At 50.3% G+C, this 18,236-nt stretch overlaps 1 protein-coding gene and 1 long non-coding RNA gene across 5 annotated transcripts; both read left to right on the top strand.

Annotated features, from left to right (window-relative positions):
• The first annotated feature begins 650 nt into the window (after positions 1-650).
• Positions 651-11,754, top strand: LOC120503803. 3 transcript variants are annotated; one of them, XR_005627840.1, is made up of 3 exons: positions 651-857; positions 957-1,072; positions 11,402-11,754. It is a non-coding gene; the product is annotated as an uncharacterized LOC120503803 (long non-coding RNA). The 3 variants fall into 3 exon arrangements; XR_005627841.1 differs by lacking the exon at positions 11,402-11,754 and adding an exon at positions 6,237-6,522; XR_005627842.1 differs by lacking the exon at positions 11,402-11,754 and adding an exon at positions 4,795-5,061.
• A 4,717-nt stretch (positions 11,755-16,471) lies between these two features.
• On the top strand, positions 16,472-18,236 carry ANKRD9 (ankyrin repeat domain 9). Of its 2 annotated transcripts, none has more exons than XM_039712768.1 (2): positions 16,472-16,622; positions 16,998-18,236. In XM_039712768.1, the coding sequence occupies exon 2, from the start codon at positions 17,048-17,050 to the stop codon at positions 17,921-17,923; it is 876 nt and encodes a 291-aa protein (XP_039568702.1). In that variant the 5' UTR covers positions 16,472-16,622; positions 16,998-17,047; the 3' UTR covers positions 17,924-18,236. The 2 variants fall into 2 exon arrangements, with proteins under 2 accessions (XP_039568702.1, XP_039568703.1); XM_039712769.1 differs by lacking the exon at positions 16,472-16,622 and adding an exon at positions 16,657-16,851 and having other exon boundaries at positions 16,998-17,923.

Raw genomic sequence — 18,236 nt, forward strand, 5'->3', positions numbered from 1 at the left:
CAGAAGAAGTAAGGATCGCTCATATTAGTTACATTTTTCATAGGCAAAGTCACAACTGAGGCTGGCACCACGATTTGCTTTTGCTTAGCTCTTTTCCCACGGACAGCATTTTGGGTCAAAAACAACTGGTTTAGTGAAGCTGCAGAGAGCCAGCCCGTGCCAGGGGCAAATCCAGGCCTGGCCTAAACGAGTGTAATTAACATTCAAATCAGCTGAAGTTATGCTAGCCTGCTCCAGGACTGACCCAGCTCCTGCAGCTTTCCTCCTCAGATTGTTCCCAGCCTGTCACTGTGATGAGCACACGCTCCCAGGATTTTGGCACAGGAGTGAGGAGGGGACGGCTCAGGACATGCTGATCAATCACAGAGCCTTACATTGGACAGATCTGAAATCAGTCACCAATTTACCAACTTCCAGGCATGTGACAATCGGGAGCATTTGGGGATACATATTTATGTTTCCAGAAGAGAAAACACAGGGAGCTATTAATAGATGAATCTAAAAGCATCCCTGGGACCGTGTGAGGTGTCATCATCTGGCAGCACTTCAGTGTACCCACTGCTGGGAATGTAATCATGTGGGTTGTCATCGTGCACCCGCCCGCAGCAGCAGCACAGGCTCAGCCCCGCTCTGGGGCCAGCTCAGTCTCCACCAAAGAGGCAGCAATGTTTTAATTCCCCTCCAAAGCACTTAGAGAGGGAGTCACTGCTGGAGCCCAGGCACAGATAGGACAGGGATATATTTTCTTCTTACCAATTCAGCTGTTTTCACCTTCCCTTAGGAGACAGGATCCCATTTCCTCTGTCCCCAGGCAGATTGAGGAAAGCCTGGAGTCATCCTCTGGCTTCATGACAAAGGTACAGGTGGGAGCAGGAGGGCACCTGTGAAGGATGCTCCACAGCTGGGGGCAATGCTGGAGGAGGATGCAGAACCTTACTCTTATTTTCTTGGAGTAGGACCTGGCTAGGAAATGGCTGGGCAAGCCTCAACTTGATGCCCAGACCTTGTCAGCACGTGACCGTGCAGACTGGGAAGCACATCTCATCCCCTGCATCCAGGCCCAGGGGATCAGGTAGGATTTGGCTGCACTGTGCATCAATATTCAGCATGAGAAACAGAAGCACAATATGTGTGTCCATTTGTTTTCATGTCTGCTCCTCTGTTTTTCCTGCCATGTGTTCCCCTTGGAACTGCAGGCACATTAGACTGTTTTCCAGCTCTGAGATAGCTCTTATTTGTATAAAGCAAGGCAGTACAAGGAGATACTGTCCTTTCCCAATAACCTCTTTCACATCTGTGCTGTTGCCCTGTAGAGGTGGAGGTGATGGCAGAAAGCAGGCTGAGTACCCACTGCTGAAAAGTGACAGCAGAGGAAGGTGGCCTGACCAGCTGATTCCTGGTTAAATCCTCAGTTCCTGGGTATGGCAGGGCGTTGACCTCCTAGGGGGAAAATATTCCTATTACTTAAAGCCAAAAACATGAAATAAATGAGCAATTTTACCTATTTTTTAACCTGTAATTTTTCTGGGAAAATTTTTTCAAATATATTAAAACAGAGGTATTTCACATCTAATCTGTTCTTGTCCTTTAGTGCAGCCATCTGGCACCCCCTTCAATTTCTAGAAGGTCATTCTACTATAAGACTGTTTCAAATATCTTAAAATTAGTTACAGATTTATAAACAATTACATATTTATGTAAGATGAGGGATTTTCCTTAATACACATTTAATGATACACTCAGAATATGAACTAGCTATGGTTTGGGATTTTGTTCATTTTTATGGTGTTTCTACCCATTTATTTTATGGGCTCTGGGGAGTGGAGGCTAAAATTGAGAACTTGTAAGAGGTTGTAAAAGAAAAGAACAGACCTATTTTTCATGGCAGTTTGAATAGCCAGGTTGAAGAAAAGAAAAAAAAAAACCAGCAATGCCTTTTATTTACATCTTAGGCAATTGCTTTTTCCCAGTGCTGGACTCAGATGTGGGGACCTGTATTTTTTCTCATGAGTTTTTTTCCACTGCACCTCACCAATGCAACCCAGTGCTCACCAGGTGAGAGCATCTCCTCTGTCTGCAGCCCGAGGAGGGAGGGGCTGTCATTGTCCCCTCCTTAGGGACTGGACCAGGCAAAGGAGAGGCTGCAAACAGCCAGGGCCCCAAGCAGAAAGCCCCAAGAGCCCAGTCATGGGGGTGCATGGCACTGTGCCTCTCTCTGTGAGTTTAAAGCATCACTCCTACCAACATCTGTCAAAGCTGCAGGCACCTGGCACTTCTGTAAATCAGATTTTCAGGTCTTCAGCAGGCATTCAGAGAAAAAGAAAACACATTTATGGGCCACCTGCAGTCAAACATCATGGAGGTCCAGACACAGATTTGCACAAACCAGTTCCTTGTGACCGATGGTCTGAGTACCCAGCAAGCCAAAAACTCAAACTCCTTCTGTGTTGTTGATTGCATATCTCATATGCACCACTTCCAGCCCCTGTTTTTACAGAAAATGTCTTGAAAGGAGAGGAAACAGCTGGTGAATAATTCATTGTGTACCCTCCCAGTTGTATTGCAGCCTCTCCTCAACAGGCAGGGTTATCTGTACCACCACGAGCCATTCCCCAACGCTTCTGGAAACAAAGGCTCCCTTTCTGCAGCTGTTTATCCAAAGGACATGGAGAGAACTGCAGGAGGAGTTGGGGAAACAGCAGGAGTATGGGATCCCACCCAGTGTAATCCCTTCTCAGGGAGCAGAGGTGTCTCTGGACAAGGAGGGCTTGGGACTCACAGTCACATTCCAGGTTTATCTGCCAGCTCTGCTCCCCTCACCACTAAGTCTTTTCCCAACTTGTAATGACCCATCATCCCATACCAGAGACTGCTTCTGGACTTGGTAACAAACCAGAAGTTGTGAAGATTGAAGAATTATGAAAATTAAAGAAACAAGAATAGGACAAGAGGAAATAGCTTCAAGTTGTGCCAGGAGGTTTAGATTGGATATGAGGAAAAATTTCTTCACTGAAATGGTGGTCAAGCTGCTCAGGGAAGGTACTGCACAGAACAGGCTGCCCAGGGAAGTGGTAGAGTCACTGTCCCTGGAGGTATTTAAAAGATGTGCAAATGTGGCACCTGGGATGTTTAGTGCTGGGTTAACAGACTCTGCAACTGGGTGGCACAGAGCAGCCCTGGGGAACGTGGCAAAAAGTGCACTGGCTCCAGGGAATGCTTCTTAGGGAAAGTGGCCATTCCCTAAGACAGGGCTGCCAACCAGGACAACCACACTGTTCATCTTGTGCTGAGGACCTCATCATCTCACTTCCAGCTCATCCTGAACTGGTGGAAAGTTGCTATTTCACCTCCCAGCCCATAACTCACACATCTATTAGTCACTGACAACCGATTATATTTTTTGCCATCACATGCAATGCTGTAGATGTTCTCAGAGTCCAGCTTGGGGACTATTTCTCCATTATGTCCTTTAGATGTCATTTTTAAAAAATAATCAGCTAGCTGCCCCAATTGGCCTGCAGCATGGAGTGAGACCAGGGAGAGGTTTGCAAGTCATTTTTCCAGAGCTGCAGTAAACCCATCTCCAGGCCCCCGCCGCCGGCCAACACTGCCCTTTGTGAGCTGCACAGATGCAGTGGGAGGGAGAATGTTGGTTGAAATCCTGACAGACTTTATGCTAATTCACCAAAGAGCATTTTAGACCATACACGGACACTTAATCGAGTGGGAAAGACAGCAGCGAACACGACATTTAATTATGGGAAAGAAAAACGAAGTCTTTTACCCTGCATTTGGCGTTCTCCCAACACACAGAGTTAATTGTTAGGAGGGTATATTAGAAGGCAATGAAGGAGAAGATTGAAAACCCTGATTATACTGAGGTCCTGAAAATGCTGAATTTATTGAATTTCACATGAGAAAACACAGTCTGTACTACACTGAGGGCTGTGGCAGCAGCCAGCTAAGAGCTCAGGAGGTCTGTGTGTGCATGTACGAGGGGAACAAAGAACCCCAACTGCTTTATGAGCCTCTGCCAACTGCTGGCCAAGCCCCACTGCATCCCTAAAATGGGGCAGGTCAATCCACTCGTGGATGCTCTTGGTGCCGGCGATGCATAAGGCCAGCACATTTTTCAGGGGTTCCATTTTCCTTTAGAAAAGGACCTAACCAGGTAAAGTTGGAAAGTACATTTCATCTGTGACCTCTGTGTAGTACATTTAGTTGCATTTGCCTAAATTTGGCTAGAGCTTGAAGCAACAGCAAGCCCAAAAGCTTTGGCAAGCACTGGCACAGATGCCCACGAGATAACAAGAGTGGTGGTGGGGCTTGATCATGGAAAGATTCATCAGTCCTGGATGCACCCAGAAGAAGGGGTGTTACCAGAACAGAGAATCAACCAAAATTCTCCCCCAAAAAACCCCACTGCCTCCAACAGTTTGATTCTTAGCCTGTCCTTGCAATGTGGTGTTGTCCCTCAGCACATTTCACTATGAATTTTTCAGTTGTGCCCTGAACCACATAAAGTTTTAGCCCATTTTTTCTTCATGCCTCATCACGGGTGAGGAGCAAAATTTTGACCCGTGGATGTAGTCATTATATCATGACCTGTGGCCCAACATAACTCCCTGAGAAACTCCCCAGGCTGGGTCCCACATAGGAAAAGTAGTGCCAGTAATTGCCAATTCCGTCATGGCATCAACAATCCCATCTGCTTTTGCTGCAGTCAGAAGAATTGTCTCTGCATTTTAGCAGCACAAGATGCTTTTTTTTTTTTTTCCTTCATTTTTTAAACAGGAAAAGTCCTCGTGGATGAATGAGCTCCAGCTGATGGGGCACCTGCAGTAGCTGTCGCTGTGCTGCAGGGGGGAACCTTTGGCTGCTGATGCTCTCGCGGCTGCCGCAAGTTGGAGCAGGCACCGCGAGTCAGCTTTGGCCGAAATGCCCGCAGCGAGAGCCCTGCTGATTTGTATCGGGTCCCGATTCCATTACAGCTTCTGGGGTTTTTCCTAGCTTTAAACAGTTTAGGGGAAAGAGTCCTAAAAATTAAAATTATCTGTAAAAAGACAGAAAGAATCTGACATTTGGGGTAAGACCGCCAAAATTGTTCCTTCAGATCACGATTTTTGTGCCTGACCAATATCACTGGAAATACCCAAATGGAAAAGTTGTATTTGCCTCGCAGACACAGAGTCAGGCTGTCACTGCAGAGGGGGAAGTCCAGCAGAAAATATAAAATTCTGGCTCTTAATGAAGTGCAGAGGAAACCCAGGTGTGTGTCCCTGTCACCGATCCCCGGCAGCCCCGATGGGAGCGGAGCTCGGGGCTGAGGCAGCCCCGGCGCTGGGCGGCCACGCGTCCCTCGGGGCCAGCCTGAGGACACGCACGGCTCCCGGGAGAGGGGCTGGGGCAGGGCAGTGCCACACCGAGCATCGACTTGTGGATGGAGATCTCAGGGGAAACTGCTGAGCCGAGAAAAACAAATTGACAGCAGCTCCATCCTCAGCAGCCAAAGGCACTTGGGTTTGGTTTAGATTTATCAGGTGCCTGACCGAGCTTGTGCTAAGCTGGAGCACAAGCCGGCCGTGTTTAGCAGGCTGGCAGGAAGGAGCACTGTGCCTGTGCCAGCCCAAAGCCTGTGGACAGAGCAGGAACAGTGGGATCTGGAGCTCTGGCTCAGCCCTGCAGGCTGGCAGCATCCACCCCTCGTGATACAGCTTTTAGGTAAATAATTACATTTGGATTTTAATTTTTTTTAATGAGACAAGAAAAAATCTCTCAACTAAAATGCTCACTATGTTGTTTAAAAATTGATTTAAACATTTCCCACTGTTTTTTTGCTTATTTATCCCTCTCTCTGAGATTTTTTTGAAAAACAGTTTTGCACTCTAGACAAACATTTTCCTATAAGGACCTTTGTGAGGAAGGGGCTGGCTGATCATTTGCAAGAGTGTTGATCCCTGGGGCTGCTTCCAGCACTGCTGGGTAATGCTCCAGGAGACTTGGCAATAATTCACCTCCAAGCTGTGCCTGCCCTCAGTCACACTGGATTTTCAAGAACCACGTCAGTGTGGAACCACACAGCAGGCCGGTCAGCGGGAGGAAAGTGTGAGCACACACCTATGGGCAGGTCACAAGTGGGAATGAAGGTTAGAAAAGTGCAGAAGCCAGGCAGCAGTTAAACATGGGTGAGCAGATTCCTCTTTTTTCAAGGATTGAGGGGGATTGTTTGGCTTCAGTTTGCAGCAACAACCACGCCTCAGATCTCTATTGCACTGCCAGTGCAAGCGTCCTCAGAGGAACCCAGAAAGACCTCTGCATATAAGGAAGAAGGAGATGTCTCAAGACAGATGAAAACAAATCTCAGAACAAAGCCACCTCAACTACAACACTTTAAATGGAAGTCAACTTGATGACTGGCCTGCTCCAGTAGCACATTTTCCTGTTCCCTGTATGTTTCAGCTCAGCGGTGGCTGAGCTCCTGTGCAGTAAAACTCACTGGTGAATGAGCTACTTTAAAAACAACAGAACTTCGTCCTCTTGGTGGCTCAGTTTCTCTGGTGTCTCCAAAATGTTTGTTTATAAGTGGGAAATGACTAACTGGCCTGTACAGAAACAAAGGCAGTTGAGGTTCCAGCTTTGGGATGCTGCCCATGGTGTCAGGCAGATGGAGCTGGGGAAGCCCCATGAGAGCAGTGCTGAAGGCAGCAGAGTGAATGCAGCTCCATCCTCACCACTGCAGGTGACTCAAGGAGTTCAGCTTCTGACATCTGTTTCAGCCCCCCGGAGCCCTGAGAGAAAACCTGAATGTCACATCCCACTGCTCTGACCTTGCCTCACCTCTCCCCCACCACCATCCTCACACTTCTGCTAAAAAAACCTGCCCTCAAACACCCTTGAGTCTCTCAGAGCACAAACCAACATCAGAGAAGCAGTCCCTTTTCCCCCAGACAACAAAACACTGGAAGTAGCAGCACCAAGGAGGCTCCCCTTGCCTTTATATCTCCTCATGTTGTCAACTCTGAAACCTAAAGATTGTGGTGACACAGCAGCTACCTTTGGCTTGCTTCCAGGGACCATTGCAGCAGGCTGCCAACTGCAGTGGGCTTGTGCCACCACCCCATACTCCTTCCACAAGGCCCCAGCCCCTCAGAGGGAGCATCCAGCTTACTGCAAATGTTTGCCATGACACAGCCACTGCTGCAGGCCACAGACTGAAAGGTCACCTCTGACACAGGACAAACTACAACTCACATGACACAACATTGTCTCACCAAGAACAGCCCAGACACTGGGAACAACAGATCAGCACCCTCTGGAAGACCATGGATGCCAGCAGTAACTTAAGCAAAGCTGCTTTTATTCTACACAAGCAAGCAGAGACCTTGAACTTTCATCAGGCACTTATCACCAAGACAACCAAGAAAGGTGCTTGAACCCTGGCCAATATGTTTTTCTTTCTGCTTCACAGAATACATGAATTGCAAGAGCAGGCTGTCTCCAGGAGCATTTGTGCCTCAGAGACAGCAGCTGGGTTTCCAGGGTAAACTCAAATGAACTCTTATTTTCTTGTGGGATTAACCAAAACACAAGTCTAAGGGATCTCAAATGCTGACATCATTTAAAAAACCCAATCCCACAGTATTACCTCTCCCAAGCACAGACCTTACTCCAAGACTTACCTCCCTTTATCACACTGGGATATTATCCCAGACCCACTTTCTTCAGTGGTTTAAGCTGAAACACCTGGCTGTAAACCAGGACACAGGCACTTCTTATTCTGCCATCTCCAGTTGGGGGGCAGGAGAGTGGGGCTAGAGGTTGACAGCATCAAAACAGAGATGTGAAGAGGTGAGTCTGAGTAATTCTGTCTGTCTGTCTGCTAAAAAGCTTCTCAGCATGACTGTAATTCCCACTGGCACTGCTGGGTGCTTCAGCAGGTGATGCTGTACCCAGCTCGAGTGAGCTGCTGAACAGCAGCACTCCCAAGAGCCACACAACAGCCCCCCTTGGTGACAGACTGTGTTGGCAAGTGTGGGGGACACAGATGGGATGGGTGACCAGGATGGGCTCTGTAAAAAAGTCTGAGGGAGTCCAACACCTTTGTCTTCACACCTTTCTGCAGTAAAAACCCCTGCATGTGCTCCAGACACTCTGACTCAGCAGTGGCTGCTCTGCTGTGGGCAGCCCTGCAATGGTGAGCCCTGTCAGCCTGTCCTGGTCCCAGTATCCAAGCAGGGCTATAGGAGAGGTCCAGGGAGCAGAGCCAAAGGGGAGGAGACCAGTGGGGCCCCTGCAGGTGGTGCAGGGAGCAAGCTGACCTTTGTGCAGTGCTTAGCAGCTGAGTTCAGTTGTTTCTCAGCTTCCCTATTTACACATTTTTGTCATGTATCCCATCTCTCAATTACTTTACACCATCTTTTTAGACCTTTTTTTATTTCTGTTTTCTGCAGTGGAGGCATCATAAAACCCTTGCAACACTTTGGAAACAACAGTCCTCCCATTTCCCTGAACTGCATGTGGAGGAGTAGAGGAAAATCCTAGCAAAGGAAGCTTGGACCCTAGTGCCCCAGCTACTTAATAAGCCATGAGCAGACATACTAATGGACAAATCTGATCAGGCAGTTACAACAATTTCTATGCAAAAGCAGTGCTTCCAAAAGGAGAGTGCATGAAATTATGCTAGTGCTAAATCCATTGGGTAAAAGGCATTGCTACCCTGATTTTAAGCACCTTTATATTCACAAAATTATCTATCACCTCTACATAGGGGATAGCTACTGACTTAGAAAAAGCAAATTGAAGGACCCTACTATGAACTCTCTATGGTTTAACCTCCTGATTGTACTTGGATTTGAAAATTTAATTAGAAAGTAATTACAGAGAAACCGGAAATATTTCAGAGGCCTCATCCAGGCCCGGGAGGTTTTCTTGGCAGCAGAGCAGCTGCATGCAGCACTAGAAGACTTCTGACCACTTTTTTACAAAGCAAAAGACAGACTCTTTCTAAACACCACTCTGCAGCGGAAAGGCTTTTGAGTGATAATCCCATCTTTTGTCAGAAGAGCAGGAGGGGTTTCCCGTTGGGCTGCTGGCGGCAGAGCTGCGGAGGCTGCAGTCGCCGGCGGAGTTAACGCTGCACCGCGGCCGCTTCCCTCTGAAGGAAGCTCACGACAGAGCTGCCCTCTTTCTTCATCCCTGCTTGTTATTTCAACAGACCCAGCAGCAGCCAAGAGCAGAGAGAATGAACAAATGGGAATAAAAATAAGTCCTCTAAGACACGCAACGCATTAGCCAGTTCTTTTTTTAATCTTTCTGCTTGGCCATGTATCTATTGTGTTTTAGAGCTGAAATAGCAGAGGGGTTTCTTACAGCAAAGCCAGATCAAATGCAACTTTTGGGTGAACATTATACTGTATGTACCAGCCTCTAAACAAAAGTGAGGGGGATGCTTTGCTTTATCTTAGACAGGAGTTTGTCCTGCAATGAGCTACAAGGTCAGAAAAGTTCCATGCTGAACAGCAGGGTCTGAACAGCCACACATGCCACCAAAATTAAATATACCCTAATCACAGGTGAACTCAAACCATTTAGGCCCAATGGTTGGACTGGTAATTTCTGAGTCACAGAGCTCTACTCACATGCCAGCTACAAATGCCTTGGGGGAAAAAAAAAAAGGATGGTTAGGGTAATGCTCCCCATGGCAACCTAAGCATCTACACAGTGAAGCTGCTGCAAAAAGAGGCTATCTCTGCTTTGCTCCAAGGAGGCTCCATTCCTCCAAACCTCATAGAGCCCTGACAAGTACAGCCTGCTCCAGAAACAGGAGCTTGTGAACATACTGCTAACACTACGTACCTACACATCCCTCAGCTTTATGCAAAGCCATTTTGGCATTCCCAGGAGCATTGCTTGGAATTAGGGTGCTGCTGCATCAGCAGTCCTGGGCCCTACAGCCTGAACCACAGGTTTCATTCAGGCCAATTATAGCACATTATAAACAGAGGATCCTGCTTGTTTTGGAAGTGGCACATAACGAGCAAGAGGTTCTGCTTCCACAAATAGCCCGGGAGCTGGTGAGGACAGGCTCACATCCACCAGCCTGAAAAGAGCTGGGGTCAAAATGACACCAACAGGGAACAAGGAGGTGTCCCCAGCCTGGCCAGAAACTGCAGTGAATAAGTCTGAGTACCGATCCCCTATGGGGCCAGGCTCTGTTTAGCAAAACCTTTATCCTACTTATCTATAGGAAAACTGAGCTTTCATCCTGAACCTTCCTTGAATGTTTTAAGTAGCAAAATTTAATAATCACAGATATACTTTTATAGACAAACAGATGATTTTGTAAGGGTTTTAAGGCATGTTCATGATATACAATACAAAAGGCAGGCAATTCATTGGTTCTTAGGGAGCCAGGGCAACAAATTCACATGGAATTAAATCAGGCATTTGCTCAGGGCAATTCCCACTGGGGAAGCCATCCTATTCTCTAATTATAAAACACTGCATCATTTTTCTAACTTTTGAATATTATTGATTTTTTTTTTTTAGGTGGGGAGAGAAATGCCAAGTGTGATGTCAGCAGGCAGCAGTACCTGGCACAATTGCTCTTTCCCAAAGCACAGCACTGAATGCCAACTGAAGCATGGCTCGATATTGCACCATAAGAGACAAGCTATGCTGAGCATATTTGGGGCAATGGACACAAGGGTATGACCCCTTGTGCCCTTGAGGGTTGCTCTGCCAAGGCCAGGTTGCTATATCACTATGATAAGGGTAATCCTGTTAGGCAAACACATCAAACAAATAGTCACTCCTGATTGCAGGCCTTGTCTAGGCAGATCTAAGTCTGGGTTAAAAATGTGCTGAGTGTGCAGTCCTCTGGCACAGCACACCAGGGGCTGAGAGAGGGATACGTGGGGGCTTCTGTGCCTCAGGACCCCATGCAGGCACTCGCTGAGGCTCAGGCTAATTCCTGGAAGTATCTAAAAATTGCAACAGAATAAGTTCCCTCTCTTTCCCCTTCACTTCTTGTGTAGAAGAGGACAGATGACTCTTATGTCAGCCTGTTTTGCTTCTATATTTATGTCCTGCCTCAGGCTCACAATGTTCAGCTCAGATGCAATCCAGTCTGGTCATATTAATACATCTGGGAAAATATTTTTAACAACCAACATCAAGCTGAAGGCCAAAATCGTCCACAGGCACCAGGAGCTCTCTGACCCCTCTTGACCACTTGCTTACAAAACAGAAAGGTTCCCCAAAAGGTGCTCTGTAGACTTTTAAAGGCCAAGCACATTTTTCAGCTTCCCTCTGTAATATGCTGGATGAAATTTAATCTCTGCTGTAGTTCTGGGAATTTCCCTAAATTTCCAAAAGGATGAATGTGGCTCTTTTATTACAGGTGCTAAAATCAAGGCTTAATGAGATGTGGGCTGTGAACTCAACCAAGGTGAAGAAACACTGATGACAGCCTGTGAGCATCCCTGAGGGCCTGCAAAACACCTGCAGCAGAAGGAGCTCATCACCTTTCTACCCACCTCACTCTGCCAGCCCACTTTATCAAAGAACCAGAATAAAAAATAAGTTTCAAAGCCTTAAAAATTGGGTAATCTCACTGGTGGGCAACATGAAAAAATCCGTGACACCAGCTGAGACATTTATTCAGCCTCTCATCACCTGATGTCTGACAGCAGTCACCCTTATATACTTCCTACAGAGCTGTTGGAGAGATTTCTTTTCCAAAACAAAATGTATTAGAGCTTCACTTGGCTCTTGAGAATCAAAAACGGGTAAGGTTGGAAGGGACCACTGGAGGCCATCTAGTCCAACCCCCCTGCTCAAGCAGAGTCCCTGGGAGCACATTAATCTGGATTGTGTCCAGCAGCTTTTTAATATCTTCAGGGAAGGAGACCCCTCAAGGTCTCTGGGCAACCTACTCCACCAAGAACCATTTTGGATGCAGGTTTTTGGAATTTGCTCAGCAACGAAACAAGAATAACAAGAGAAGACTTGCTCCCTTTGTTGTTTCCAAAGCAGATTTTTCTTTCATGCCATGGATCAGGATGGAGCTGACCCTATAACACAGCAGAGAAAGCAGAGCAGCCAAGGTTATGGGTAGCTCTGGCTCAGTGTGAAATGGTGATTCACACAAAGTCAAGCAAGCAGAGACTGACTGTAATACAAATGAAGACTGAGGAGGAAGAAGATGTGGATGCAAGACAGTGCAATGGTGAGTCATGAGAACAGGGCATAGTTCAAGGCCATGACTTCTCCCCTGGAGAGGGCAATGTTGTCTGATGACTCCAGCAAGGGAGTCAGGAGCATTGCCCCAACCCAGATCATTGCTGACTCTCTAATCAGCTGTCCTGTTTATCAAATGAAAATATTTTTTGCACTTTCCAGGAAAACTTCTGTATCTTTTCCAAACTGATTTGATATTCTGAAATGAAAGGACAGCTACTTGTGAAAATGCTCCCCTAAAAAATGGAGATGGGCAAATAGACACACAAAAGGCCAAATGACCCAGGTGTCACAGACCCAGAGGGAGGTGCCCTCATCTCTGCATCTGATGTGCAACAGCCATGCATGGTGAACAGCCCTCACTCACCACCATGCTGGAAGATGTGCACTCCTCCTTATCAGGCAGCCCCAGGCAGCTTCCCTTGCTGCCTTCCCATCCCTGGTGCTGCAGGCAGCCAAGGGCCCTGAGATGACAGAAACAAAGGACAAGCTCATCGGGGAACCAGCAGCAGAAGAAATGAAACTGAAAGGTTTCTGAGAAAATGTTTGTGTGAGGCTTCCACGAGGTGTCAGCAACAGCTATTATTCATCAGAGCTGAACAGCGTGCCTGGGGCTGCCATCCGCCTCCTCACATGGCATGTCCTCACCAGAGGAGAGCAAATCCTATCTAGTGACTGCCAGCAGCTCTGCCACCGTGTCTCTGCACAGGATGACCAGTCTCTGTCCCGTGTCTAACACAGCAGAGCAGAGGGTTCCCCACGCCAAGCCCACACCCCCAAGGACCAGAACAATATACTCGCATATTATCCCTGACCTAAAGAACTCACCAGTGAAACAGGATGGTCGAGGCAGCGTTACTGCACCCCGTGTGCAGGTGGGATGCTGCTGGCAGAGAGATTAACCTGAAGGTCAGTGATGTACCTGTGGTGAGAGGGGGACATACACTGTGTCTATTCCAGCCCAGCACCCCTACCACAACAGCCCTGACTCTCCTCATTCCTCACTGCACTCTGAAGTTGTGCAGTTTTAGCTAAACAGGACATTAGGCATTTCTCTCTGACTTGTTGATGAAGATCCCAGAGGCTAAAAGTGAAGTGGCAGCTGTGCTGCTCCAGCCCACCAGGGATCTGGAGCTGTTGTCCAAACTCTGCTGACCTTTGGTCCTGAGCCTGCCTTTCTCCAGAGGAGACTGGTAAGTGTTCAGAGTTAAACCCATGCACGAATTCTTTACAAGGACTGGAGTAAACCCTGTATCCTTTATCTCTGTTCAAGAATGAGGGATGTACTCTTTGCCCATCTTCAATCTCATGCTCAAACCCAGCACTAGACTATGTTCAGTGTACTCCTTCATAGTGCCTATTTTTATTTTGCTTTTAATTACACACACAGGTCCATTAAGACAAAATTATCCTGCCCTCAATTTAATGAAAGCCTTAGGAAGCAAATGACGTCTGCCACAAGAAATGGCAGAGCTTTTCCCTTCGCCCAATTACGTAGTTGGGGTTTCCGTAGTATTAAGAAGGTTTTAGTTGGTCACTGGCTGGAGAAACCAAAGGATCAAGATCCCAGAGGAGGGTGAAGATGAAAATAGCTCTGAGAGAATACGTCACGTTACTTGGATGTGGCTGCACAAATAGAGTAATCTCTGTCATGTGCCAAGGAACCTGTGATAAGCCCTCTCATAGTCAGATTGGTAATAAGATCAGCTACTTAATTCAAAGTGATTAAAACCAGGCTGGACTGCAAACAAGCAAATCATGTTCACGGGTCTGTGCAAAAAAATATACATATCGGAAAAGTAAAACTTTTCTGGGCTGTCCTGTTACATCACTAGAGCTGAGCACTGCACCCTATAAACAAATTTGGGGTCAAATGTAATCCAGTGCAGCCCACAGACAGGCTGCCTTTGCTACAGGCAGGCTCCCACTTCAAATGTATGTGACAAATACAATTTGCAAAGGGTTACCCACCAGCTGTGAGGCTGAAAGGACTTGGCATGCTCTGGCCTATTTTTAAGCCATTGCTGGGGCCAAAGCACACTATGGTTGTAACCATTCCCACCACCTCTGTAGGAGAGCTTGGCCTGTGAATAATGGTCCCACTCCTACACCAAAGACATTAAATTCCTATGAAAAAGCCAGTTTGTCTTTGCAACTGTGCTAATGCCTTGCCTTTGGGCCCTGACACCACTTGGCTTGCCCAGGCATATGTGCAGGATGAGTAGAAGTGGCTGGGCAACCTGACATCACCCCACTGGACATCCAAATCGAAGGCAATGTCCTAGCAACAGCTAGAAGAGGATTTGGGATTCCCATCAGGGTATTCCCCAGAGCAGGAGGCACACAGAGATGTGGTGGGTACCACTGCCATCAGCAATGGGCAGCAAGGCACGGGCAGACAGAAAGGAAGGGCTGTAGAAGCAGCTATTTTGAAACCATTTCTTTGGGTCCTGCACTTTGGTACAAATTATCCCATGGCTGCCGTGATAGGACGTGACTGACAGGTCAGTGCCCTGGTGGTAGCAGGGAGCGGTGAAGCGGCTGCCTTTAATGGGTTTTCACATGGAATCGGAAACAAGCAGTGAAAGAGGATTTTCTGTGCCGTGGCCGACGTCCAAGACGCCAGGAGCCGTGGTGGATCCGCAGGGATCCTCCGATGACGAATTGTGCTGACAAACGCTGGACGTAATTCTCTCCAGCAAAGCAGATCAGTGGATGTTATCCTTCTTCTATTCTCTTCCCTCAGATGTGGTCAGCAAGAGTTTTTAAGTGTGACAGTATCGTGCCCAGCTCCCCCACCTGCCTGCACCCCCTCACACAGGGTTTGCTGTGAGCATTGCTTGGCAGGGAAAAAATTACAAAGCAAAGGAAGCACAGTTTAGGCATTGTTTCCCTGGCTGAATGGTGGTTCAGAAGAGGCACAACAAAGGGGATGGCTGTTCCTCGCCAGCTTCTTACTCATCGTGGTCACCAGGACAGTTGGTAGCGTGATGTGGTCTCCCTTCTGCCTCCCTGAGCAGCTTCACAGAGAGAGCTGCAGGGAAGCAAAGCACTTCAGCCCCTGTCTGGTGATCCCCCTCAGTGTGCACAAGTGTCTCCATTCCAGCAGCAAACAGCAGCAGCGGGACAACTCCAAGGACAGAGAAATCAGAGCTGTGGCCTGTGAACCCATCAGCAAGTGGCATTGCCCACCTGCAGATGCCAGAGTCTGATCTTCCTGATTGAGAGGACAGTGGCTGCAACAGGGGGAGACACTGGGGCCAAACACACAGAGGAAGAGGGAAATAGTCTCAGGGGGTCAAGGATGGAGCAGATCCCAGTATTTGTTATCAGTAAGGAGCCCTTATGAGAGGGCAGATCCCAGTAACGCCAGCACTTGCTTTCCCAGTGTGTGACTGTACACATGCATTTTAGGGCCAAGGGACTGCAGGTGCCCGAGGGGAGCCCCTGGTGCAGCGCTGGGCTCACCCCATCCATCTCCATCCCCTCGCTCTGACAGGTGCCTGTCAGAGGGAACGGCTGCAGGCAAATGTCACTCTCTGGAGACGTCCCAGAGACACAAGTTTAGCAACAAGCACATGTGCACACACGTGCGCTGGCCGAAGGGCAGTGCCAAGCCGCAGCCCGAGCCACCCACAGGGGCCAAGATCGGGCACAGGCCGGGCACGGGGGTGTGACACCGCCCGCCCGGCACACGTGTGCCCGGGCACTGCAGGTCTGATGCTCCGGAGGCCGGGTGTCCCACAGCCGCTGGGCACGGGCCCGCTGTGCCCAGACACGCTGTGCCCTTGACCCGTGTGTGCAGGCTCTGCTGTGCCCGGATCGCCCAGACTCACGGCCCCATGCCCCCGGGGCTCTGCGCGCTCTGCACCCCTTAGCCCTAGGGCCCCACACCCCGGGACGCCATGTACCTGGACTCCACACCTCTGGGACCCGAGATCCCCGCGCTGCTGGGACCCCGTATCCCCGGGACCTCATACCCCCGGGAATCCCGCACCCCCACACTCAGGAACCCCATGTCCCCGTGACCTCCTGCTGCCGCAAGCCCCGCTCCCCACGCCCCGGGGCCCCGCTGGGCCCGGCCCCCGCCCCGCGGCATTCCCGCCCCGCCCCCGCGGGACTCCGAGCCCTCAGCCAAGTTTCTTGGAACTTTGCCTCCCGTGACGCACGCGCCGGCGCCGGGCCCCATCCTCCCGGCGCAGCCAATGGGCGGCCGGGGCGCCGGGGCGGCGGCCAATCGGCGTTGGCCGGACAGTTCCCCGGTCCTGACCGACCTTCACCGCCCGGGCGGGGCGGCGATAAAAGGGCCCCGCGGCGGCGCGCGGCGCTCCCGCTCCCGCCCCTCCACTGCGGCGGACCGGCACCGCGGCACCGGCCGGGAGGTGAGCGCCGGCACCGGGGGGAGGGACACAGGCCCTTCCCGCCTACCGGGCCCCGCTCGCCGGGGATATGGGCGTCCTGTGCACTGCCGGGAGGCCGTTCCCCCGTGGCGGCTCTCCGTGCACGGGAATGGGGGTGTCCAGTGCACCGCGGGGAGGCCGTTTCCCCGTATCGGATGCCCGTGCGCCGGGGACATGGGCGTTCTGTGCGCTGAGGGGAGGCCGTTTCCTGGTACCGGGGACACGGGTGTCCCGTGCAGCGGGAGCAGGGACGGGCAGAGGGAGGGATGGCGACTCCGGGGCACGGGTGTCTCCGGCCGGAGAGCCCCGGAGGCAGCCCGGGGAGCCCCGGCACTGACCGCCCGTCCGCTCCCGCAGGTCCGGGCCGATGGTGGGAGGCAGCCCCCGGCGGAGCCCGGCCGCACGCCATGCCCTGGAGCGTCCGCTGGGTCGGCGGCTGCGGCGCCCAGTCCCAGAAGCAGTGCAAGAAATCCTCCTTCGCCTTCTACCAGGCGGTGAGGGACCTGCTGCCCGTCTGGTTCCTGGAGGACATGCGGACCATGGAGGTCTTCCACTGGGAGGACGGGGGCAAGGTGAGCGTGTACTCGCCCTCGGAGGCGCTGCTCTACGCGCTGGTGCACGACCACCAGCCCTACGCCCGGCACCTGCTCACTAAGTTCCCGCAGAGCGCCCTGGCGGTGCCCAGCCAGAGCTTCAGCTGCTGCCAGTCGGCCCCGCACCTGGCCATGGCCGTCCGCTACAACCGCGTCCGGGTGCTCTTCCGAATCCTCAAGGCCATCCAAGCCTTGCCCCAGGCTGAGCGAGCCGCCCAGCTGGACCGCCGGGGCTGCAGCCGCGTGGAGGGCGGCAAGACGGCCGTGCACATGGCCTGCGAGCTGGTGCGGCCCGAGTGCCTGCTGCTGCTGCTGGGGCACGGCGCGGCGCCCTGCCCGCGGGACAGCGCGGGGAACACCCCCCTGGACACGCTGCTGCAGCAGATCTGCCACGCGCCGGCCGCCAACATGCGTGCCAAGCTCCTCTGCCTCGACTGCCTCTTCCTCTTCGTGCCTCAGGACCCGGAGTTTGCAATGAAGCAGCAGCTGTTGGACAGCCGGCAGCAGTGGCAGGACCTCCTGGGAGAGAGCAGGTTCCAGTGCCTGGTGGGCTTAGCTCCTCCGTCGCTGTTTGTCGGAGCCATGCGTGTCTTGATCAGGACCATTTCACCTGAGCACTTCCCAGAGGCTCTGGATAATCTGCCTCTGCCTCATTTTCTAAAGCCTTTGGACTTGAAACTGGAGAGCTAGAGGGGTGGTATGAGAGCCTCCTGCTCACCTGACAGAAATAGACTTGTGCTAAAAATGTATCATTATACAAAGCTGCTAATGCAGTGGCCAAGTATCTGTTTTACTGAGAACAGTATTTTTTAAAAGAATTGTATCCGGCACTTTACAATATATTTTATTTAAAGATCCTTGTGGTGAGGTGAGGGCCATGCTGCATTTTATAAAGATGTCCTATGGCATGTACAAATGAGGGTACGGGGAAGAACATATTTGTAAATACATCCGAATAAACCAGTGGCAGATGCGATCAAAATACAAAACAAACAACTGAAAA

The sequence above is a fragment of the Passer montanus genome, unplaced genomic scaffold (genome assembly GCF_014805655.1).
Source record: "Passer montanus isolate IOZ18808 unplaced genomic scaffold, ASM1480565v1 scaffold27, whole genome shotgun sequence".
Taxonomy (NCBI): Eukaryota; Metazoa; Chordata; class Aves; order Passeriformes; family Passeridae; genus Passer; species Passer montanus.